This window comes from Chiloscyllium plagiosum, chromosome 4 (genome assembly GCF_004010195.1).
Source record: "Chiloscyllium plagiosum isolate BGI_BamShark_2017 chromosome 4, ASM401019v2, whole genome shotgun sequence".
In the NCBI taxonomy this organism is placed as follows: domain Eukaryota; kingdom Metazoa; phylum Chordata; class Chondrichthyes; order Orectolobiformes; family Hemiscylliidae; genus Chiloscyllium; species Chiloscyllium plagiosum.
The window spans coordinates 111,649,402-111,675,451 of record NC_057713.1 but is presented as its reverse complement, the minus strand read 5'-3'; the positions used below and the strand labels follow the sequence as shown (position 1 = coordinate 111,675,451).

Below are 26,050 nucleotides of genomic sequence, written 5' to 3'. Positions count from 1 at the left end.
TGCCCATGAGCCAATTCTCTATGCATGACAATCTAGAACTTTTAACATTGTAGACTCTTATGACTTAACCTTTTGTGAGGTACCTTGTAAAATGCCTTCTGGAATAAGTGGCAAATCTACATAATATATCTACTGGTTCCCCTCTCTCCACTCTGGTCGACACTTCCTTGAAAATCTCTCTAAGAAATTAGTCAGATACAATTTCCCTTGAATCTATGCTGACTCTACTTGATTAGATTATGATTTTCCAAATGTTCTGCTATTACTTCCTTAAAAATTGATTTTAATACTTTTCCAACAATAGATGTTTCGCTAACCGGCCGATAATAACCCACTTTCTACTTTTTGTTTTTTTTGAACAGGTGTGTCACATTAGCAGTTTTCCCTATCCTCTGGTACTTCTCCCTTTTTGGAAAAATACAACTAATGTATTCACTATCTCTGAAGTTACCTCTTTTATGATCCTAGGATGCAAGCCATCAGGGCCAAAGGACCTATCTGCCTTTAACCCCATTAGTTTGGCTAATATTACTACTTTGTGACAATGATGCTAGTCAGTTTCTCCCCTGTATTATTTAGTATTGATGGAACATCAAAGTATCTTCCACCATAAAGATTGATGCAAAATATTTGTTTAATTCCTTTGCTATTGCCTTGCTCCCCACAACCATTTCCCCAAATTCATTTTCTCAGGGGCCTCTGCCCACTTTGACCCCTCTCTTCCTTTTCATATATTTAAAGAAGGTCTTATTGTCAGTTTTTGTATTCTTCACTAGTTTGCCCTTGTAGTTTATTTTCTCTGTGTTTGTTATCTTTTTTAGTTCTCTTTTGCTGGATTCTGTATTTATTCCAGTCCTGGGTCTATCACTGACATCCTTATATGCTTTTTCTTTAACTTTGTATTCTGTTTAACTTCATTAGTTGGCTGTGTTTGGTCTATCCCTCTCTTAAAATGTTTCCTCCATACTGGAATTTATTTTAGCTGAGCGACATGAATGACCTCTTGCTTACTATCATTTGGGCTAATCTAGCCACCTAGTTCACGTTAGCCAACTATATCCTCATTTCATGGTAATTCCATTTGTTTAAGTTGAATACAGTTGTTTCCTATCAAAGTTTCTCACTTTCAAACTGAATATTAAGTTCTATTATGTCATCATCACTACTAATGGTAGTTGTCATGAGTTTGAAAGATGGTGTCTAAGAATCCTTGGTGAATTTCTGCAACGCATTCTCTAGTTATAAGCATTGATGCTGCTGAACATTGGTACTGGAGGGAGTGGATGTATTGCCACTCAAGTAGGTTGCTTTGTCTTGGATGGTGTCAAATCTTGTGCTGGAGTTATACTCATCCAGGCAAGTGGGAATGATTCATCACATATCTAATTTGCATGGTGGATAGGCTTGAGAGAGGAGGTGAGTTGTGTGCTGCATTATTCCTAACGTCTGACCTGCTTTTGTAGCCACAGCATTTATGTGGCTAGTTCAGTTCAGTTACTCGTCAGTGCTAACACCCAGCATGTTAATGATGGGGAATTCAGTGATGGTGACGGTACTAAATGTCAGGGGATGGTGGTTAGATTCCTTCTTGATGATCATTGCCTGGTACACATGGGTAAGTGTTACTTGCCACTTTTCAGTCCAAGCCTGGATATTATTCAGGTCTTGTTTCATTTGGACATGGACTGCTTCAGTACCCTTGAGAATTCTATATTTCGTGGCAGTGGAACTATATAATTATTGCTTGATTCCCTCAAGCCCAATTTGATTGCAAGGGTAGTATGGTTCCAACTTTGACCCTTTTATAAGCTCTAGCTATCTGACAGGTCTCTTCTTATTATTGAATCTCACCTTTATTAGATTCGCATAATAGAAAATTATGAGGGTTTTATTATTTTGTTACAAGATTCAGGATAATTAATGTATTCTGAATAGTGTTATCAGAGACAGCTGGAATCCTAACCTTTGCTGTTTGTAATCATTGTAGTTTTGGATAGGAAGGTTATTGTGTTTCTTAGCCCCAAACTTTGTGGTCACTGCAACAACTCATCAATGGTCCTTAAACAGTACCTTCAAAACACACAGCATGTACCACCTAGAAGAACAAGGGCAGCAGATACTTCACTTCCTCCTGCAAGATTCCCTTCAAATCTCACAGGATCCTGACTTGGAACTGTACTGCTGTTCACACATATTCCATAGGGCTGAAATGCTCTGCCTTTACTTTCTGGATTATTAGCCAAACTGTCCAGCTGCTTTACCAGTAAGTTGCTTCCCAGGTTGTGATGTCACAAGAATGGTTTTTCAGATGGTGATTTTGTTGTCAGAAATTTTGTTGGAGGTTCTGTCCAGCACTAGATTCATTTGACATCATTGCTAACTGCGAGTGAGTCTCTCAGAAATAAAGCTAAAAGGGAAATCCATCAAAGAATTGTTAAAGACAATTTCAGTAGGATCGACTCTCTGTCACAGTGATCATGGTGTGAATACAGGCACGACCTCTAGTCTATGGATGCCAGAACATGCGAGGCTGACATTCTAGTTAAGAAGTCTCGAAGAAACAAATATGCAGATGATGGTTTTAATTACGATTTGAAGCAACAATACAGTTAGGCAATCTTAGAGTTACAATTCAGCAATCGTAATGATATTGTTGAACTAAATTCTGAAGAAAAGTCATCTTAGGTTAGAAATGTTATCTTCATTGCTCTCTCCACAGATGCTGCTGGACCTGCTGAGTTTCTTCAGCACTTTACTTTTATTTGTGCATTCATTTTGAGGCTGTTTCCATTTTTAATTAATAATCTTATTTTGACAGGGACCTCTGTATTAAGTTATACAGCAGCAGGTGGAGAGGCACAACTCACTGGCAAGAATTTGATAGGGTCTGTGAATATAATCCTCTGGAAGCAGCTATGTTTACATGCTTGGCTGATGTCAGAGAACCATGTCAACTGGGTTGTCAAGGTCTCAAGTACTGCACTAATTTTAACAACAGGTAAGAATCGCTCTTTAGTTACTCATAAATTGCCAAACATTATCCCTGTTTACAGGTGTGTGAAGTTTTCTGAAGCGAGGGGTCATAATAGAAAGCCTAGAAGTATGTTCTTCACAGGCAAGTTTTTCATTCAGGAAAGGGACATAGAAACGTACTGTGAAAATACAAGTAAGAGGTTGGGCAGAGAAATGGAATTAAATTTGAAGTCAGAGTTGCAGAATTCAAAGGACCTATGACATCTGTACATAATTAAAAGTTATTGAGTTTGGAAACTCGTTCATACACTTCAGATAGTGCTGCAGTAAAGTTAAAAGATGGAATTTTGATACACTATGCCAAATATACTAAACTTGAACTTTTTAATGAATTAATATTCTAAGTGCAAATCATCTAGTTATTCAGTTGATTTACAAATTTCATAAACAGAAGGCAGACTTGTTGTTGCATTTTGTATTTGCCTAGAATCTTGACTGCAAGCATTCGTCCTCATTTGTTCAACTCCATATGTTGCTGGCAATTGTGGTTATATTTGGGTAGAGTGAAAAGGGTGCAGTTGAAAGTAGACCAGCATATAAAAAGAATATCGGTCCTGTCAGAAGCTCCTACTCTGGCATCTGGTGACCATCCTTCATTTCCATCTGTTAACATTTCACTTTAAGGCGGGTTTTCAGTTCTGTTTATCTCTTCTTTGGAAGTAAATTGTTCCCCCTTCGTTTCCACATCAGAATGTTTTTTCTCTGTTTATCAGTATTTCCAGCTACTCAGTAGGAACCATGAAAAGGGGGCATTACTCATTTTGCCAGGCCTGACTAGGAACAATAGCACCTGATTTCTGTACAAAGAATCTCTAATATTGTTCTTAAGAGCTTCACATTCTGTTCGGTTGCTTGATCTTCCTTTGCTAGTGATAATGATGAGGAGGCAAGTGGTTTGACCAACAGCCTATTAAGGACATTGGCTTAAATGTTGTCAGTGTCACCCTTTGACAATGTTCAAAGAGGTTGTTTAAACCTCAGACTGCTTCAAACAAAGCTGACAGATACTGAATATATCTCTGGCCCCAACATTGACCTGTCAGTGTCAGAAAACTGAGATCTTAAAGTTCAACCGAGGAACTCCATCCAGGGATCAAACTAAACATCTAGTTACTTCAGTCATCTTTGTGGTTGACATTTTCATCACAGAATGTTGTTTGTCTAGTATTTTTATCACTCAAAACAGATGAGGATTTCAAAATAATCATACATTTATTAACACAGAAATACAGTTGGTGCATTGAGAGCAAGTGTCAATGACTTACTGAGAGCTAGATTCTCCCCAGGATGGAAAGCATTTCCATCACTGCGAAATGGCCCAAAATTGCAAGTCCTGCTCTGAAACTTGGCATTTGCTAATTTTATGTGCCAGAAATGGAGTCAACTCCGGTTTTGAACGTGCACAATTTATTGCAGCAACCAGCCATTTAAATTATCACCTGCCTCCTGTCCTGCATGATTTTGGTGAGTTAACTGTCTCAAACCCCCCCAGTATGTTCAGATTGAGCCAAACAAGAGCAGGTCCAAAGCTTATGGATTTGTTTGGATAGCCATGCTGCTCTTTTGGTGTCCCTTTTAAGGCACACCTTTGGATGTGACCCCATGATACTTTTAGCAGGAGGCGAGGTGCCCTTTTGGATTTTTCAAAAGCAGATATGCTTGTGAGTAAGAATTTCATAAACTCCTTGGGGCTGTCAAAGGGACTTGTCAAGGTTGTGGAGCTATTTAAAACTTCAAACGTAGACAATTTGAAAAAGAACTTCCTTTCAATTTCACTGTCAACACAAGCCTGCAGATTTTCTTTTACTGCATTTGTGCAGCATGGCTGAATTCAGTTAGGTTCCTCATCACTGTGGTGCACCTTCCATTTCATAGTTTACATAACAGCTACAAGTAGTTTTATATGAATTCCAGTGCTTGTTGCATATGAACTAAATGGTTATAATAAGGTTTAATGTACTGAAGGAATCTAAATGTAGACTTGTAGAATCCCTACAGTGCAGAATGAGGCCATTCAACCCATTGACTCTGCACCGATCCTTTGAAGAGCATCCTGCCCAGACCCAGTCCCCCACCTTGCACCCGTAACACCGCATTTCTATGGCTAAACCACTTAGCCTGCGTACCCTGGACACCATGGGCAAATTAGCATTGTTAAACCACCCAACCTGCACGTTCTTGGACTGTGGGAGGAAACCAGAGCACCCTGTGAAAACCTATGCAGACATTGGGTGAGCATGCAAACTCCATGCAGACAGTCACCCAAGGCTAGAATCAAACCTGGGTCCCTGGCATTGTGAGGCAGTAGTGCTAACCACTGAGCCCTCATGCTACCTGCATTAAACCACTGTGCTGCCCACGTAGCACATGTAGTGCATGTGTTATTATGGATTAACTTTTTAAAAACATAATGAAATCTGCAGTACACTTTATTTCATGGAAATTTCTTTTTTTCTCATCTGTGTGTGTGTCCTGAGATCACAGTGGGTATTATGAAAGTTGGCATGGTAGATGAAAGGGCACAGTGTGGTGGGTAGGTGGTATGGATTGTTGGCATAAGGAGCCATAAAGGTCTGCAGGTTATAAATTGGAACGAACGTGTGGGGGCCATGCGGGGTATGTACAAGGGCATCATTGGTATATAGGAAGTAGGCACCCTGGAGTTTGTGTACAGTGAAATGGACATGTGGGTTGGGTGCACACTACATATTGGCAAGGTGAATGTGGTGATAGGAGTTTGTGTAAGGTCTTAGGTTGGCATGTAGGGTGTAGGAGAGTGGGTACATGGTCTTACATGTCATGGTGGATGAGTGGGTGCCTCAGGGTGAGTTCAAGGGCTAATGTTGACGTAGAATCATAGAATCCCTGAAATGTGGAAGCACAACATGGGTGAGGTGTAGACATTGTAGGGATTGAAGCGAGTGTGGGCTGGAGGGAAACTTTATATGTTATTCTTTATTTGTAAACTTTTGAGCACAGTACCAGAAGCAGGCTTTCTACCCATCCTGCATTCCTCTTCAGGGTCCTCCCAGGTCACCTGTCTCAAATCTTAACATATCTCACACCGGTGGTTTCCACCCTTTGCCACTGAACCAATCAGTAGGAAGTTTGGCCAGTAATTCTTAAAGCTCAGATTCAGAGTTGGGATTGTCTGTGCATACTTGATCAAAAAAAAAGGCAAGGCCTGAATGTGAGATGTAGTTATAGAGTCACGCAACAGAAATGGAACTTTCCATCCAACTCGTCCATGCAGAACATAATCCTGTACTTAAGTCCCCTAGCTGGGTTCATTATAATCTATTCACTGAAACTACCAAAAAGCAATGGGAGGAAACTTTTCCTATAAAGTCTTAGTTTCTTCAGTGATAATGGGAACCTTATTATTTCACAAGTATCAAAGGTCTGACACCAAATCCATGTTATTTAAATTTGCTGGCAATCCTAAAATAGCAACAGTTGTAGGTTAAGGCAAACATTCTCAGTAGCATTTTGATTGTCCAGTTGTGCAGGCGATGGCAAATAGGCTTTAGTGTCAAGAATTCTAATATAGATGTATTATTATCGTTCTCCATTATGATCTTTATGATGGTAATGTAGAATTATGATTGATATTCTTTAACTTGAATCAATGCATTTCAGTTGTGTTTGAATTTTTAAAAAAATTCACAAGATGTCGGTGCCACACCTGAGGTCAGCATTTATTGCACATCATTAATTTCAGATAAAGTAGATGGACTGCCTTCATGAATTGTCAAAAGTTTGCCCCTCCTGAGCATTGTGTGGCTTACGAGAGGACGGTTACAAAATCAATCGATTGATGAAGTAATGGAGTCACCTACAGGCCAGACTAGGTAATGTTAGTCATGACTTGGAGGTGCCAGTGTTGGGACTGTGGTGGACAAAGTTAAAAATCACACAACACCAGGTTATAGTCCAACATATTTATTTGGAAGCACTAGTTTTTGGAGCACTGCTCCTTCATCAGGTGGTTGTCATAAGCCGAGTGTACATCAAAATAGTGTGAAGACTGGCTACAGTGTTCTTTGTTTAACTTTTAAGTAACCATTCTCTGCTACCATGATATAACTCAGATAACCAGATAGTAAAAATTACACCACTCGGACCTCGTCTTTTATGTGGTTCTCTTCCATATTTGTTTATCCTTGCGAAGCAACAGAACATCACTTTCAAATGCAAAATTGTTTGTAATTTACCTGAGTTCTTTGTTACCATATGAATTGGACTATAAACATGAATTGAGATTATTAAAAATAAAAATGAAACAGGGGAGTTAAGTCAGTCCAACAGACTTTATTTGGTTGTACTATTTAATTGTGCTTCTCTTCAAATGTAAAAATAACAAAAATATTGCTACTTTGCTCAGCCTATTACCAATAGTAGAGTTAAATCAGTAACATATTAGTACAGGGACACAAAAGGAACCAGAGCACACCTGATTGACATCACTTTATCTTAGGGAGTTCAAAATGGACTCAGTGGTTCAATGTTGAAAACCAAAGTATGTGAGCTCCAAAGTCTCCCAATCTGCCCAACAGATTTATCGGTATTAACAAACTCTTTATATTAATGTAATATATTTTAGGACAAGCAGGAGTCTGTTAAATTGTTTCTAATTACTTTGTAATTGAATAGTGGGCAGATTGATGTGTTAGAGCATCGCTGATTTTTAATTATTTTTATTTTATTCTTTTATTAGTTTTGGTTTGAATTAGGAACTGTGAACTAAAGATAACTTTTGTGTAATAGCTCATATTAAAAGGGAAACAGATCAAACAAGCTTTTGTTTATTTGTAAGGCCAGACCTGGAAGTTAATTGCAGGTTGGTTCCTGGTCAATATATTCTGCAGACGAATTGAGTATTGGACTGTGTTTTTAGTGAAAGAAGGAATATGGTTGTTCATACTACAAGATGAAGATTTGAGAGCTTCTGGCCTAACCTCCCATGAGTAGCTCTTAGAAACTCACAATAGAAACTAAGTTATAGGTATTACTGCCTTTATCTGTAAGGGCGACCTGATTGACATGTACAGAAAATCAACCAGGAAACCGTCGACATTTCACTAAGCTCCTCACAATTCATCCAAATGTTCCCTACCATTAATGGTATAAGCCCTGCCCTGATGTGCCTGTGGCACAACACATCATGAAAACCACTTAAGTAATCTGGCCAGTTTTGTTTTTTTTTTCTTTTTATTCCTTAACTTTGTCTTTGTCCATCTTTTGTGTGAATGGAAATGGGGCTGAAATATAAGGTTTCGTGTTTATAGTGTAGACCAATTAGATTACTTTGTTAGTTTTACAGTGCTGAAGTTACTGTCTTGTTAATAAATTGCTAAATCTTCTGTTTAAAATACAAATAGGCGTTGAGAATTGATTATTTTCAGAGTCTGGGCTTGATTATTCAAAAGTCTGGTTAAGAACTATTGAAGTCAGTTTTGAGAGTGTTTGAAAGTTTAAATTTAACCTTGTTGCAAATATAAAGATAAAAATGTCGATTTGGTTCGGTGCCTGTCTCTGTGTCATAACAGGTGACAGATGAGATTCAATGCAGAGAGGTATGAGGTGATGCCCTTTGGTAAGTAGAACATTGAAAGACAATATAAAATAAGGGATTGGAAGGGGATGAAGGAACAGGGGGACTTAGGTGAATGTGTGCTCAGATCATTAAAGATGGTAGGACAAGTGGAGAGCAGTTAGTAAAGCATGTAGCATATTAGACTTTATTAGTAGAGGCAGAGTACAAGAGCAAGGAGATGATGTTGAACTTGTTAGATGCTTGGTAGACCTCAGCTGGGAGTATTGTGTACAGTTGTGGGTGCCACATTGTAGGAAAGATGTGAGTGCATTGGAGAGTGTAGATGAGAAAGTTCAATTATGAGGTTAGATTGAAAAAGTTGAGATTGTTCTCGTTGAAGAGAAGTAAAGTGAGTGGAGATTTCATGGAGGCTCTCAAGATCATGAGCATATTGGATAAATTAGGTGGGGAGGAGCTGTTCCTGCTCCCTAAAAAGAAGAATGAGAGGGCATAGATCTAAAAAGATGTACAAATGAAGCAAGGGTGATATAAGAAGGAACTTCTTCACCATTAGTGAGGATGTAGAATGCACTGCCTGCAAGTACGGTGGAGGCCCATTCAATTAAGACATTCAAAATGGCATTGGATGATTATTTGGATAGAAATAGTATGCAAGGTGTGGAGATGAGGCAGGTGACAGGTAGGTAATCATCTTCCTTCGAAGAACCGGTGCGTACCTGATGGGCCAGATAGCTGCCTTCTGCAGTGCAACAATTCTGTGAGTCATTAAAAAAGTTTTAAAATGTTTAATTACAATGTTCAGTACAATTATAACAAGAAGTAATGCACTGGAAAGGATATGAAAAGAAAATAATGCTGTTAAGAGGAAATTAAGACGATTGAATACTGAGGAAAGATTGGGAAACTAGCGATAGCTTAGATTGACTCGTACTCCTTAGGAGCATGATTTGGTTTATCGGATTTTTGATTTGTAAGAGAATTTTGTCCCAGACTTGTATGAATGTTCTATATTCTAAATTCCTTTGTTAACTTTTTTGAACAAAAGTGCGTGGAATAAACGTCCTGAGGAAGTGGTGGATGTGGATGCAATTACAACATTTAAATTACTTTTGGATGATTACCTGAATATGAAAGATTTGAAGGGATATGGGCCTGGAGCAAGCAGATGGGACTACTTTAGTTTGGGATCATGTTCAACATGGACTGGCTGGGCTGAAAAGACTGTTTCCCTGCTGTATGACTCTGACTCTGTGACACAATGTTCTCATTCTATTGCTAATTAAGGAGTTAGAATAGCACCACTGAAAGGAGGACTAAGAGATATTTTTGTTTAACCTATTCAGAGATGTTATGAGACACCTTTGCTGCAGGTGAGCCTTGAACCCAGGTCTTCTCGCCCTGAGGTAGAGGCAGTATCACTGTGCCACAACAGTCCTAAAAGGAGAATGTATATAGTGTGATACCTTTATTTCGATTAGAGTGGTGCTGGAAAAGTACAGCAGTTCAGGCAGCATCCAAGGAGCAGGAAAATTGACGTTTCAGGCAAAAGCCCTTCCCTGATACCTTTATCTGCTTTGTTTTAATTCACGAGATGTGGAGGTCTCTGGTTTGGCCAGCATTTGTTGCCCATCCCTAATTCCGCAGAGGGCAGAGTTGGACCAAGTAAGGGTGACAATTTCTTTCCCTGAAGGAGATTAGTGAACCAGATGGATTTTCCAACAATTGACAATTTTTCCATGGTTATCGTTAGACCTTAATTCCAGATTCTTTATTGAATTCACATTCCAGCATCTGCCATGGTAGGATTTGAACCTGGGTCCCCAGAACATTAGCTGACTTTCTGGATCAACAGTCTAGCGATAACACCACTGGGCCGTTGTCTCTCCAATGGAATGCAGTTCCATTTATGTATGGAACTGGTAGTAGGTCCTTCTTTCTAGCATGACAATTTTTAAAGTAGTGTGAAAATTTGGAAAACTGTTTGTGCTAAATGTAATTTGTGCTCAAGTTTCTGCTGGTTTTTGTGGTTGGTCTGCAATTTGTGGAGAATTATGCCAAAATGCCAGTACACCTAAGTGGAAATTCGAACCATGATGTTGATTTTTTTTAAACTGCCTGTTCAGCGATGCTGTTACACATCTCTGGACTGGGTGCAACTTGCACCAAGGCCTTCTTGCTCAGAGACAGGGATACTACACTGCTATTTACTCCAAGATGTATGATTTTTGAAGTCTTGACTGAACTGAATCTGCATGTCCTAGTCCCTTAACTTGTAACATTATTCCATCTATTGACCACAATTGCTTTTTGATACATTAATACAAAGATAAATAATCAGGAGATCAATGAAAGGGATATGCTTTCTATTGAAAATTGGATTTCTAAGTTCAGTACAAACATTTCTGCGGATGGGTGGATAATTTTATTAAGTGTTACAGTTTGCTTATTAAAATATGAACTAGGGAATAGCTACCAATTCAGTTTTTTAAAAGTTCTTTGCAGTTGGAGGGCATTGTATACTTTTTAGATTGAGGTTTTTGAAGAAGTAATGAAGAGGATTGTTGAGGGTAGAGCGGTGGATGTGATCCAAATGGACTCCAGTAAGGCATTCGACAAGGTTCCTCATGGTAGACAGGTTAACAAGGTTAGATCTCATGGAATACAGGGAGAACTAGCCATTTGGATGCAGAACTGGCTTGAAGGTAGAAGACAGAGTGGTAGCGTAAGGTTGCATTTCAAACTGGAGGCCTGTGACCAGTGGTGTGCCATAAGGATTGGTGCTGGGTCCACTGCTTTTCAACATTTTTATATAAATGATTTGGACATGAACATAGGAGGTATCACTAGTAAGTTTGCAGATGACACCAAAATTGGAGGTGTAGTGGACAGCGAAGATGGTTACCTCAGATTACAATGGAATCTCGATCAGATGGGTCAGTGGGCTGAAGAGTGGCAGATGGAGTTTAATTTAGATAAATGTGAGGTGCTGCATCTTGGAAAAGCAAATCAGAGCAGGACTTGACACTTAATGGGAAGGTTCTGGGGAGTGTTGCTGGACAAAGAGACCTTGGAGTGCAGGTTCATAGCCCCTTGAAAGTGGACTCGCAGGTAGGTAGGATAGTGAAGAAGGCATTTGCTATACTTTCCTTAATTGGTCAGAATGTTGAGTATAGGAGTTCTGAGGTGATGTTGCTTGGGCCACTTTTGGAATATTCTGAGCAGTTCTGGTCTCCTTCCTATTGGAAGGATGTTGTGAAACTTGAAGGGTTCAGAAAAGATTTACAAGGATGTTGCCACAGTTGGAGGATTTAGGGTATAGGGAAAGGCTGAATAGGCTGGGGCTGTTTTTCCTTGGAGCGTTGGAAGTTGAGGGGTGACCTGCAAGGTTTATAAACTTTTGAGGGTCATGGATAGGAAAAATAGACAAGATCTTTTCTCTCGGTTGGGGGAGTCCAGAACTAGAGGGCATATGTTTGGGGTGAGGGGAAAAGTTTCTAAGGGACCTAAGGGGCAATTTTTTCATGCAGAGGGTGGTGTGTGTATGGCATGAGCTGCCAGAGGACATGGTGGAGGCTGGTACAATTACATTTAAAAGGCATCTAGATGGGTATATGAATAGGAAGGGTTTGGAGGGAGATGGGCCAAGTGCTGGCAAATGGGACGAGATTAGGTTGACCATACGGTCGGCATGGACGAGTTGGACCACAGGGTCTATTTTCGTGCTCTACATCTCTGACTCTGAAACGTTCAAATTGCCACGGTGAGCTTTTTTTTTAGTTACGAGCATATCTAGGGACGGATTTATTTTATTTATTTCAGTAGCTGAGCTAGCATTTGCACAGTATTAGCTCTAGAGCTACACGCCAGACTGTGTAAATTCAGAAGAGTGTACCATATGACTAAGCATTAACAGAGTGGCACGCATAGCAGTCATCTTTGATATTGCGAAATGCCATGTACGTTGCACAGTTAACAATCCATGACATGCTACACGAGGAGCATTTTCCCTTGTGTGTAAATTAAGGATTTTAAACTAAATTTTGTATTCCCTCATACTGTATCTATTGAATTGTATCATGTCTTTTAATATTTTATACTTGAGGCATGAGCCTCTCAAATGCCTCGATTTTAGAGTTGATACACTTTGTGAAAGTTGATAATTTGTATCTGAGTTTAGATTAGATTTCCAACAGTGTGAAAACAGGCCCTTCGGCCCAACCAGTCCACACCGACCCTCCGAAGAGTAACCCACCCAGACCCAATTCCCTCTGACTAATGCACCTAACACTACGGGCAATTTAGCATGGCCAATTCACCTGACCTGCACATCTTTGAACCGTGGGAGAAAACTAGAGCAACCAGAGGAAACCCACGCAGACACGGGGAGAATGTGCAAACTCCACACAGACAGTCACCCAAGGTTGGAATCAAACCTGGGACCCTGGAGCTGTGCGGCAGCAGTGCTGACCACCATGCCGCACAATGCTGTGAGCTGTGTTTAGATGCCCCAGCTGAATATTTACATCAAATCTTAATTTCTAAGAATGCATCTGTGCTGTTCAACTGTCTGTGCTGAAAGAATAAATAACCAAAGAACAGTGGGTCATTAGGGTTTTAAAAAAATACAGCCTCATAATCAAGAATGAAGAATATTCAACTAATAATTTTCCTTTGAAGTTGAGGAGATAAAGAACTATACAAGTCACAGAAAAGGATGTCAAATAATGATAGGTCTGTACATAGAGCAATTGACTGAGCACTTCCATTCTTCTTCTAGTGTGGACTCTGCCTACCTGAGATTCACCACCCTAACTCCCTCTCTGATCTTTCATGTTTTGGTGCCCTAGAGTATTCCAAAGCAGCTTGATGCAAGTTCTCAAAACAGGGGCACCTTTGTTAGCACTGCTGCCTCACAGTACCGGGGACCCAGGTTAGATTCCGCCCTCGGGCGACTGTCTGTGTGGAGTTTCTCCCCATGTTTGTGTCGGTTTCCTCCAGGTGCTCCGGTTGGGCGGGACGCTCTTCAGAGAGTCGATGTGGACCCAATGGGCCTTATGGCCTGCTTCCACTGTAGGAATTCTGTGATTCTATGACCTTCCTTCAGCTGACACTGCATGAACTTCAACCTAACTTTGTTGTTGTTTTATGCCATCAAAATCAAAAATGATATTTCTCCAACTTGGCATTATAGAAAGGGGACAAATTTGCCAAAGTTTCCACACCAGATAACTGTTGCTGGAAAGTGCATGTATGTAAATATTGGATGAGAATTGGGTCAGCCGCATTTAAATAACCACCCATTACTCTACATCTACACAGATAGATGAAGAGAGGTATTAAAACACTTGGTGACAAGGGAGCAAAATTGTTTGGGAGAGAAAATAATTCTTCTATCGAGACTTTTTCACCACATTTGGCATTACAGGCATTCACTTTACCATTATTTTAAATTTTTAACATGTCCTCTGTTCAAAAACATGTTGGTGCATAGTTGTTCTTCCCACCCCCTTCCCTTATTATGGATCCTGGCTTAATAATTGTAGTTTGTTGTCAGTTATGTACTGAATCATTATCTAACCTTGCCCATTATGATGACTTGTCAACATGTAAAATGATATTTCAAGCTGCATTGCACAAAGTTAACACAACACCCATGAGCAAGAGTTGTAATTGATCTTATTTTTGTTGGTAAATAGTTTTTAAAGTTATTTTGCCTTTATTTGCAATCAAATTATTGATTTGATCAATTTAGATATTTCAACTACACAATGACTAATATAGAGATTGTTTGTTTGTAAAACTGATAAAATGGTCCAGATTGTCATTGGAAATACAAGTACAATGCATTGCCAGAAAGAATCTAATAGTCAATGAAGGGGTAATCATTGAAGTTAATAATTTGCTGTTTTTTGTGAAATTTCCTGTTGTTTAGGCCCACAGAATTATTTCGCAGCTGCAATACTCAGTCAGACCAAGGAGCCAAGAATGACATGAAACTTTGGGAGAAAGGGACCATAAAGATGCCTTTTATGAACATACCCGTGAAAAATATTAAAACCTGTCAACCAGAAATGTGGAAAGCAGTTGCCTGTTTATTACAAATCAAACCATGCCACAGCAAGTCTGGAGGAAGTATATGCAAGTAAGTACTGTTTTACTCAAGCATTGAGGCTTCATCTATAAAGAGTGTTTTTTCATGGTTTATGCTTTATACATTCCTTCTTTCCTATTGTAGCTTTTCCTTTTGTTGATTTAGGAAAATGCAATATGATGGCACTTTTTTTGTATTCAAATAATCGAACAGAGTTGCATAATGAAGCTCATGTTATTTACCATTTCATAAAGATCAGTGTGCAGTAGCGTTTTTGCTGCTGTAACTGTATGACTTAGTGCTTGGGGTAAGAAATAAGGATGCACATGGGAGGTCACGGCAAATTTCTGACTTGCTCACCTGCAATGGTGCTTTTGTGCAATAACAAGAATTATGTCCGTTCCAATTAAAAATAAGAATTTAATTTGAGAGCAAAATTTATAACAATACTTCTATTCGAAGATTGCAACTCCCAGTGATATATATTGTCTAGGCATATTTTGATATTAATAATCTTGGCACTGTAACTTAGAATACTTGACGGTAAAATTTATGAGTCTTTGTTCTTGTGGAATACATCTTCTTTCAACTGTTTAATCTGTGTTCCCGTAAATAGGAGTTGTACCCTCTGAGTATCTGGTAAGCGATTTAAAGTTTTATTCTATTCCTCAGGCTCAAAATATTTCAATAGCTGTTGATAGGGTTTTTAAATGTGTAAAAACTTAATTGTTTAAAATTTTGTATTTAGTTAAGTAGTTTCTGAAAAAAATGACGGCAAGAAGGTTGTATGTCACAGTTGCAGGATATGGAAGATAATGGATACCAGTTTGGCCCTCCAAAAAACCGTCAGTATCAAGTGCTTAAAGTTTGAGCAGCTTTAGCTCAGAATTTGAGCTGGAGACTGAATTACAGATACCACGACATACTGGGGAGAGGGAAGATTAGCTTGATTCTTTGTTCTGGGATACAGCCAAATCTCTTGGAGTTGGATCAACTGATTTGGTCAGTGTTCAGGGGCAGGAGACTCAACCTTTTGTAGTCATTCAATGTGTTTGAGATTATTTCACCATGTCTGGGTGAGAGTGAGGATTGCAGGGCAGATACGTTAAGTGCCAATACAGCGTGGTGCAGGCTGCCACTTCAGAACGTGGTCTCAGAAAGAATGTAGTGGTAGAGGTGGTCAATATGGTGAGGGGTTTTGACCCCATTCTCTGCAGCCAAGAATGAGCCCAGATGGCTGTGTTATCTGCTCTGGTTTCCTGACATCTGTTCATAACTGGAGAGGACCTTGGTGTGGGAGAGGGAGGATCTAATTGTAGTCCACATGGCACCAGTGACATAGGCAGGACGAAAAGGGAGGTTTTGCACAATCAGTACGAAAAGCTAGATTTCAAATTAAGCAGTAACTCAAAGATCTCTCTCTCTGTGTTATTACCTGAGCCACGTGCAAATTGCTACAGATCAAATCAGATTAGAGAGATGAATACATGGTTCAAAGTCTGGGAGAAGTGGGTTCAAGTTCGTGGGAGAATGGCTTCCTTTGGGGAGCGCAACTAGCCTCCAGATGCACAAGGGGAAGGAATAAAGAGAGAAAGGTGAATAGTGGTAGAAGACTCAATAATGAGGGATATTCGATGGATATTTCTGTGGACATGTCTATAGATTGGTTTGTTGCCTCCTTGGAGCTAGCATCAATAATATCACTGAAATTGTGCAAGGCATTCTGATGAGGAGGCGAAACAGCCAAAGATCATGTTGCCAGCAGCATAGATAGAAAAAAATAAGAGGGCCCTGCAGGATTTTAGAGAGATAAGCACCAGGTTAAAAACCGGATCTTCAAGGTTGTAATCTTTGGATTACTCCCAGTGCCATATGCCAGTGAGTATCGGAATAGGCAAACAGGATATGAATACATGGATGAGTTGATGCAGGAAGGATGACTTTAAATTCCTGGATCACTGATTCCATTTGTAGAAAAGGTGAGACCTGTATAAAGGCATAATAGGACCAACATCACAACGGAGATCTGCCAGTGCTGTGAGTGGGGGTTTAAACTAATTTGGCAGTGGAATAGAATTTGGAGTGAAGATTAAATAGGCAGCAATACGCAGACAAATGTAGAAGGAAAATAAAGTCAATGTGGAAGATAAAACATACTTAGTCCAATTAATACACAAAGGAGCATAGCAAGGTTGGATGGCATTTACTTTAATGCAAGAAGTCTTGTGAGTAAGATATGTTGAGTGTGCTGATTAATGCATTGGAATATGGTATTATTGCTATCATAGTGATATAGTTAGGTGAAGATCTGGGTGCTCAGAATTATAGGGTATAGAATTTTTAGGTGATATAGGAGAGTTTTTTTTAAAAGTTGGTGTTGCAATATTGATCAAGGAGTCAGTTGCTGCAATAAGGAGGGATGATAACTTGGCAGGTTTCTCAATTGAGGCTATATGAGTATTACTTAAAAACAAATAGGGTGTAGTCATGTTTATTGAGTTTGTATTGTAAACCTCCAAACAGTCAGTGAGATATAGAAGAGCAGATTAGTAGAGAAATATCAGAGTGTACAATATGAGATATCTCGGAGGAGTAATTATAGGCAATTTCACCTTCTCCACTATTAACTGGATTAGGCAAAGTGTGAATGGCTACAAGGACAATAGTCAGCATGGATTTGTCAGAGGAAGATCATGTCTGATAAATTTGGTTGAGTATTTTTTGAGTTTGTGACTAGCTGCGTGGATTAAGGTAGTGTGATTGTGTTCTGCACAAAAGTCATCAAGCCTTTTGACATGGAGATTGGTTAAGGTATGTAGATCCCTTAGGATCTAGGGCAAATTAGATTTAAATATTGTGGTAAGAAGCAAAGGATGCTTGTTGAAGCTTGTTTTGAGACTGGAAGTTTATGTCCAGTGGCTTATCACAGGGTTCGATGTTTGGTCTCTAGCTGTTTGTATTGTACATTAATGACTCTCACAAATATAGGAAGTTTATAGATGACACTAAAATTGGTGATGCACTGCATAATCAAGTGCAGACTCCATGGTCCAAAGAGGCTCTTCTGTGCTGTGTGTTTCTATGATTCTTTAGACTACAGTAAGATATAGACAGCATGATCAGATGGCCAGAGCAATAGCAAATGGAGTTTAATCCTGAAAAGCATTTTGGAGGAACATCTAGGCGATAGAATAAATGGTGAATGATAGGACACTGGATAGTGTTGAGAATCAGCAGCTCTTTGGTGTGCATATACGTAGATCCTTGAAAGCACCAGAACTTATGGATAGGATGGTTAAGGAGGCATATCGGATTTTTGCCTTTGTTAGTTGAGGCATCGAATACAAGAGCTGGAACGTTATAATGGAGCTGTGTAAGACATTGGTTAAGCCACAGCTGGTGTACCTGAACGGAACTTTAGTCTCCATATCATGTGAAATTTATTGGTTTGCAGAGGAGATGCACCAAGATGTTGCCCCAGCTCGGGTGTTTCAGGCTCTTTCTATGAAGAGACACAAGTCAAAGTTGCTTAACTTCCAGCAAAGAAGGACAAGCAGGTACCTCTTTGATGTGTACAAAATTTGAGGGGTACAGATAGGGTTGATAGGAATAAATGTTTCCCCTCAGAAGGGTCAATTTACAGGAGCACAGATTTAAGAAAATAATTTTTTCACCTAAAGATTGATTGGTATCTGGAACTCAGTGCCTGAAAGTGTGATAGAAGCAAGAACCATCACAATATTTCTGAAGTATTAAGATGAATGCTTGAAACACCATTGTATACAAGGCTATCGGCCATATGCTGGTAAATGGGATTAAAATATGTAGATGCTTGATGACCAGCATGGGCTTGATGGGCCTCTGTCTGTGTTGTAGTGTTGTATGATTGTAATTAACAGGGGCTTTTCAGAAGGGCATGACAATGTTGGGGATTGTAATCTACCTGTCAACTGGAAAGGTCAGATGGAGAAAGGCAGCCTTGATGAGGAATTCATAGAATATTTTCAAGATAGTCTCTTAGAGCAGCATGTTCTGGAGCTGTCAAGAGCAAGTATACCAGACCTGATATTGTGCACTGTGAAAGGATTAAATCATGATCTCACATTGAGTGGGTCTGTGATTTTGTCTTCAATTTAAATAAGGATATTGAGAACATAAAAGCAGAGCTGGCTAAAGTGAATAGACAAGTTAGATTAAAGGATAGTTCAATAGAGATGCAGTGGCAGACGTTTATAGGAATATTTCAGAATATACAGAATGGGCACATTCTAATAAGTGAGAAAATTCCATAGGGCACATCTACCATCTAGAAATGTGAAGGTAGTATCAGGCTAAAAGAAAAAGCATATAGTTATGTGAAGATAGGTGGCAGATCAGAAGATTGAACAGAATATTTTTTTAAATATCAAAAAATGACCAAAAATGAATAAAGAGGGAAAAGCTAGAGTACAAGAGGAAGCTAGCTAGAAATATTATAGTAAATATTTCAATGAATATTTAAAAAATAAGAGTTAACAAGCTGACCGTTGTCCTATGGACTGCCGAATTAATAATGGAAAATAAAAAAATGTCAGATGAATTGAAGAGGTATCTTGCATCTGTCTTCACTGTAGGAGCAACATTCCTGAAACAGCAATAAACCAGGAAGGAAGAGAGGAACTCAGAAAAATTGGAATCCCCAGGGAAGTGGTACTGAGTAAATTGTTGAAACTGAGGGCTGACAAGAGTCAGGGTCCTAAAACAAACAAAAGGGCTGAAGAAACTCAGCAAGCCTGGCAGCATCTGTGGCGAGTTTAGATCAAAGTAGTGCTGGAAAAGCACAGCAGGTCAGGTAGCATCCGAGGAGCTGGAAAATCGACGTTTCAGGCAAAAGCCCTTCCTCAGAAATAGAGGCAGGAAGCCGCTAGGGTGGAGAGGGTATTTTCCTGCTCCTTGGATGCTGCTGTGCTTTTCCAGCACCACTTTGATCTAAACTCTGCTGTCCTCAGTTTTGCTTAGCATCTGTGGAGAGATGAACAGAGTTCACCTTTTGAGTGCAGGGACCTTTTGTCAGAATTTCAACAGAACACTGATGCTGCCAGTGCTATTTTTGTTTCAGATTTCTAGCATCACAGCTCTTTGTTTCACCCTTATGCCCAAAGAACTAGAAAGTTATTACATCGATTTTACATTTACTCCCTTGATTCTGGGATGGCCCATATAGATTGGAAGGTAATAACTGTAACCCTTTTCTCAAAAAGGGAGAGAGGCGGGAAGCGGAAACAGCCTGGTTAGCTTAAGATCAGTGATTGGAACATGTTAGAAGCTATTAAAGACGTTATAACAGGATACTTGGATATGTTTGAGGTAACTAGGCAGAGTTAACATGGTTTTTGTGAATTGAGAGCTTTTTGATGAGGTAATGTGCTATCCTTAGATTTCCCAGAAGGCATTTGATAAATTGCCCCACAAAAGGTTACTACGGAAAATAAAAACTCATGATAGCATATTGGTATGGGCAGAAGATTGGCTGACTAGCAGGAAGCAATGAGTAAGTATAAGTGGGTCTTTTTGATGAAAGGAACAAAGGTATACTGCTAAATTTGCTGAAGACCTACAGAGGTAAGAAACAAATTAAGTTATGAAGAGGGCATAAGGAGGCGACAAAATGATGTAAATCAAGTGAGTTGGTAGATCTGACAATTGGCGTATGATGTGGGAAAATGTGAAGTACTTTGAAACAGTAAGAATTAAAAAGAAGCATATTTTCTAAATGGTGGGAGACTGCAGAGCTCTGAATTGCAGAGATATCTGGGTGTCCTCATGCCTGAATTGCAATGGCTAGCTTGAAGGTGTAGCAAGTTTTTAGGAAATCAAGTAGAATGTTCTCATTTATTGTGAGTGGGATGACTACAAAAGTTGAGGTTATGCTTCAGTTATACAGGGCTCTAGTAAGAGGGCATCTGTTGTATTGTGCACAGTATTCACTTTATTTAAGGAAGGATGCATTTGCGTTGGAGGCAGTTCAGAGAATGTACACTAAATATGGAGCCTGTCTCACAAGAAAAAGCTAATCAAGGCAAGCTTGTTTCTGGTGGGGAAGAGGCAACTTGACTGAAACATACAAAGTCCGGAAGAATCTTGACAGCGTAGATGTGGAGAGGCTGTTTTCTCTCAAAGCAAAATCAATAACTCGGGATCACGGTGTTTTTTTTAAAAAAGCAGGCGTCACCCATTTATAATAGCGATTGGGCAGTAAATTTTCTCTGAGAGTCATAAATTGTCCTTGAAAGGTTGGTGGATGCAGAGTCTTCGAATGTTTTTGAGCCAGAGATTGTTAAGCACGAGTTTGAAAGATTATCAGGTATGGGCGGAATATAGGTTTGAAGTTACAATCCGATCAGCCAGCTGTTTCGCAAACATTTTCTATTCCAATTTAAAAGCACCTTCCCTACTTTTCTGATTACTTGTTATCTCTTCAGTCATCTTAGCTTCATGTTTGTGCCTTTCCTGCACCTCACCTACCTTTTAAACCATCCAAAGTTTTCTTCTAAATAGTTTGTAGCTTTTTATATGTTAACTTCCTCTCTTTCACAAATGTGTCATACTGCTTTGCTACTCCATTAAGTTACCTTTGTCCGATCTTATTAAAATGCTTTCACTTTTATCAAGCAACCTGATGGAGAATACGTGGGGTCCCCAACCCTGGGGATCTGTCCTGCGAACTCTTGTACTTAACCCTGCATGGGATTGCATTTTTATAATTTTAAAGATCAGACGTAGGATCGTTTCCTGTACCTACAAACAATTACTTTGTATTGTCCTGCATTGTGTTCTGACTTGTATACAAATCAACTTCTTGAACAGGCTCAAGAACACAACCTGGGGACTACCTGTACACATGAGAAAAGTCAGTACTTGTCTTTTTACTTTATTGATGCAAATTGACCTGTTTATTTCTAGGGTTTTCTGTTCATTTAACTAGCTCTATCATTTTCTGGAAATGTAATTTCACACATTGTAGGGAGAAGCCTTCACAAAATCATGGGGTAAGGATCAAGCAATTTTTTTTCTTCCCCCTGTCTCATGGCATATGGATGGCATTTGTTGAAATCCTAAACTGCCTTCAGCCACTACAGTTCATCCGATGATACCAAGTGGCCTTTCAGTTTTATTTTATTTCACCTCTTAGTCTTATCTCACTATTTCTCATTCTTTTTAAAGATACTGGTACAAGAGGAGCACCAGATACAACCTTGACACGTTTCTACCTGATAGGTTTTGAGCCAGGGAACTTCTCAAAGTTAGATACCCAGAAGTTAGATACACCTGTGTCCAGCCCAAAGAATAGGGTAGCGGGATAGGATGCTCTTCAGAGTGGACTCGATGAGCCAAATGGCTTGCTTCCACACTGTAGGGATTCCATACCCTCCAATCCAATACCATCTCAGTCTTTGTGGTGGAAGTTTGCTGTTGAAGTTAAACAGCATATTAAACAATCTAAGAAGAGGTTTGCTACACCTTAATGTGTATCTAGAAAGAGGAAGAATTGCTACTGTTTATGTAGAAGGTTTCATTGAAATGAATCGTAATGAAGGTTGAGACAGAATAACCAGTCTTTTTCGGGTTGTCATTGCTCATGGATACCGTATAGTTCAGTTCTGAGGCCTCACTTATTTGCATTTATTTCGTAGATAAAAGAATGAAATATGTCCACATTTGCTAATGATACAAAATTAGATATGATAATCATTTAAGATTCTGCAGACAGGCAAGTTAAGCAAGGGAAGTACGTTGTGACAGATTGAGTGTAACTAAGGAGAAATGAAAGATTATTCACTTTGAGGGAAAGCTTAAAAACTGAATATATTTTAAAATAAGAGGCTTTTAAATGTTTTCAGGGTCCTTTTACATGAAATATGCAGATACAGTAAGCATTTCAGCAAATGTATTTTGGTTTTTATGGCGCAAGGCTTAGAATGTAAGAGGAAGACTGATTTAGTACAACTGTACTTGCTTTAGTGAGACCACAACTGGCTCACTGCATACTATTTTGTTTCAGCTCATAAGGAAAGATGTACTTGCTTTAGAGGAGGCACAACAAACATTTGCTAAGTCGATTACAGAGGAGAAGTTATCTGTGGAGGAAAGATTGAATTGAATGAGGCAATATTCTCTGGAATTCAGAAAAATAAATGAAATTCCATTGAAACATAGAAGCTCCTGAGGGCTGATTCAGTAAATGCTGAGAAGCTGTTTTCCTTGGCAAGTCCAGAACAAAAGGGCATGATAGCTGTTCAGACCGAGACAAGAAGAAATTTCCTCACTCAGAGTTGCGAATTGCTATAATTCTTTACCCCAGAGAGTTGTTATTGTTGAACTGTCAACTATATTCAAGGCTGAGATGAACCTATTTTTGGGCTCCGAGTCAGCCATGTTATATAAAATGGGGGCTGTTGATTATTGTACAGCAGAGCTGACGAAAATAGTTGAGGTCTATTTTTGCTTCTATTTCTTGTGTTCTCATTTTCTGTATTTGTGTACCTGGTTGGAAATAAGCCATCACTACTGAATGCATTCTGAAACAGCTCTAATTTATGTGCATGTGCAAATTGCATTCAGAAAACAGAATATCTGATAGTTCGTGCACATTCATTTTACAAATTCTCCGTTCCCTTTATAGGTCAGACTGTATAGAAATTCTTACAAATTGTGGAGACCATAGTAAATTTCCAACAGAGCAGACTGCTGAAACTATTTGTAATCTCTTGTCCCCAATTGATGATTTCAAGAATTGCATTCCACTCAGAAAGTATCTTGGTATGTATACTGTTTTGATGATTTTGTTTTTTTTTGTTATTTTTAAGAAGACAGTAGTAAAAGACCAAGAAACAACAATAATCTCCGTTATTTTAGCATACTCTAAAATTCTCAAATTTGCTTCAGAATCACCAAATAACCTTTTAATGCAGTCACTGTTGTGTAGGAAAATACAGTAGCCATCTCTGGATGTAGCATGATCCCACAAATAGTGAATAATGAATATGAATGATCAATTAATATGTTTATGGTTGGAGATAAATGTTGACTAGGTCACCTGAGAGCTTTGTGCTCTTCACACAATGCCATGGAATCCTTAGTAATCTTGTCAGAGGTCACACGACACCAGGTTATAGTCCAACAGGTTTGTTGGAAATCACAAGCTTTCAAGAACTTCACCTGACAAAGGAGCAGTGCTCTGAAAGCTTGTGATTTCAAATAAACCCATTGGACTATAACCTGGTGTCATGTGACCCCTGACTTTTTCTACCTCAGTCCAACACTGACACCTCCACATCGTTAATCATCATGGAAAGTGACTGTTTAGAATGAATACTCTTTTAGAAGATGTATCTCAGGGACTCTCCATTATTTATTTATTTATGTGTTTATTTATTTATTGATAGCTCCAAGTCCTTTCCACAACATTGTTGAGGAGGTCATTCATCCGTGTAACCCTAATGTGTGTCCCAATAACCATGTGTGTGAGGTGAATCGAAAAGGTTGCCAACCTGGGCAAGACTGTCTTCCCTACTTGTGTGTCCCAGGTGAGTGATAATTGTAAGTGTTAGGATATTGAATTTTTTTTCTTATTTAATGATGAAGTCTCACTGAAAATACATCCAAAATTAGGCATAGTTGAAAATTGCTACTCTGTTGATCTCCCTTAAATGTCTTTTGCTACATTACCTTGCTGCCTACTGACAATCTCCTCCCCTACATTGGAACAAATTCAAACGGGGCATTTGGAAGACATTATGATCTTCCAAAGGCTATTGGGTTTATTCTTATATAGCTAGCATTGCACTTCAAACAACCATATATGCTTTTCAAATTAGAATTTAAGGATTATAAAATGGAGGAAACCCTAACCATTGAAGTCTTTTGCAGGAAATGTATAATCACTTTTTCAGACTTTTGTGTCCAATATTGAAAGACCTGAGATTATGAAAAAATCTGCAGAAGGCTTGATATTGAATTTATGATGGTTGTGCTAGTATTTAAAATTGCTGTTTACTTAGTAAATGTGAAATGGGGACAAATGAGAAGCGAAAAGACCACATCTTCCACAAACTATTTTCAATGATTATCAAAAATGTATAAAATATTAAATTGTCATCAATAAAATGGAATAATGTTTTGAAGTACAGCTGACTATGGCCTGGATTTTTATTGAATCAGGGAAATTCTGTAGACTTAGAAAGATAGCAAGTGAGACCCGCACTCACTAACGCACCTCCATTTCTGACAGAACCCTTGGTGGCAGTACGGGAATGAAGTTGGGGCATTACGAACAAGAAAGGAAGCCGTGAACTCAGCAATACAATTTGAACTCAATGCTGAATTACCAATTTATGTAATAATTGTAAATGCAATTGTGGGTCGATAAGATCTATAGGAATGTCAAGCTGCAAAGTGTTTAAATCTCATTCCCTTGAAAGAAAATTTAAAGGTAGACTACCAGAAAAAATCTCTTTTAACAATTACAGTAACTGTTGGACATTATTTTTTTTCCTGATATGATCTAATTTTAATACCTCAGGCTTTGTGTGACCACAGAGTAAAGATTTAGAGTTTTGGGGATGGTGGGCAAGGATAGTTATTGAGCAGGTTGGGAAGGAAGAATGGAGTGGTGATTGGATGGGTGGAGTTAAGAGCTGTTCACTGGTAATGGGTGAGATTTGTTGACAGAGAATTAGAGTTGTTTAAGGCTATTGTATGATCTTAATGTGGATGTGCTGGTGTTGGACTGGGATGGACAAGGTCAGAAGTCACAGCACACCAGATTATAGTCCAACAGGTTTATTTATAATCACAAGCTTTTGGAGCACTGCTTCTTCGTCAGGTGAAGTCATCAAGTGAAGGACTACACCTGATGATTATGATTTCAAATAAACCTATTGGACTATAACCTGGTGTAGTGTGACTTCTGACCATATGATCTTAAAATAGTGAAGACTCAGTTTTTTTAATCAGGCTGTGTCTTCATCAATTAGGCCAAGGGGAAAAGGTGAATAGGTCATACCCACTGACAGAAAAGAAAATCAAATAATTTAAATGCCCAGGCAGCTGTCGAGACTCAGTTGAAGTTCCATGACTGTAATTGCTGACTTGGAGGCTATGACTCCGAAACCTCATCCTGTAATCCTACTGGAGACCATGACCCACAATTTGGGAACTCCTGTCCTCAGGATTAGCATTATGTTTGTTTGTTTTCCACAACCTTCATTATCTCAGTCAAGGATCCTGAATTCACAGTTCGATAGATGATTCAAGCAGGTTTTTCAAGGATTAACTATCCTCGACATGAGGTTACGAGTATAGAATTATTTGTTTAATGAGGGATTAAC

At 39.0% G+C, this 26,050-nt stretch overlaps 1 protein-coding gene across 2 annotated transcripts in view; it reads left to right on the top strand.

The window, feature by feature from the left end:
• Positions 1-26,050, top strand: part of reck (reversion-inducing-cysteine-rich protein with kazal motifs) — a 185,724-nt gene that overhangs the window by 87,773 nt on the left and 71,901 nt on the right. For both annotated transcript variants that reach the window (XM_043688961.1, XM_043688962.1), the window contains 4 exons: positions 2,819-2,998; positions 14,523-14,732; positions 23,344-23,480; positions 24,107-24,247. In XM_043688961.1, coding sequence (XP_043544896.1) covers positions 2,819-2,998; positions 14,523-14,732; positions 23,344-23,480; positions 24,107-24,247 — 668 coding nt within the window. The remainder of the gene's footprint in view (positions 1-2,818; positions 2,999-14,522; positions 14,733-23,343; positions 23,481-24,106; positions 24,248-26,050) is intronic.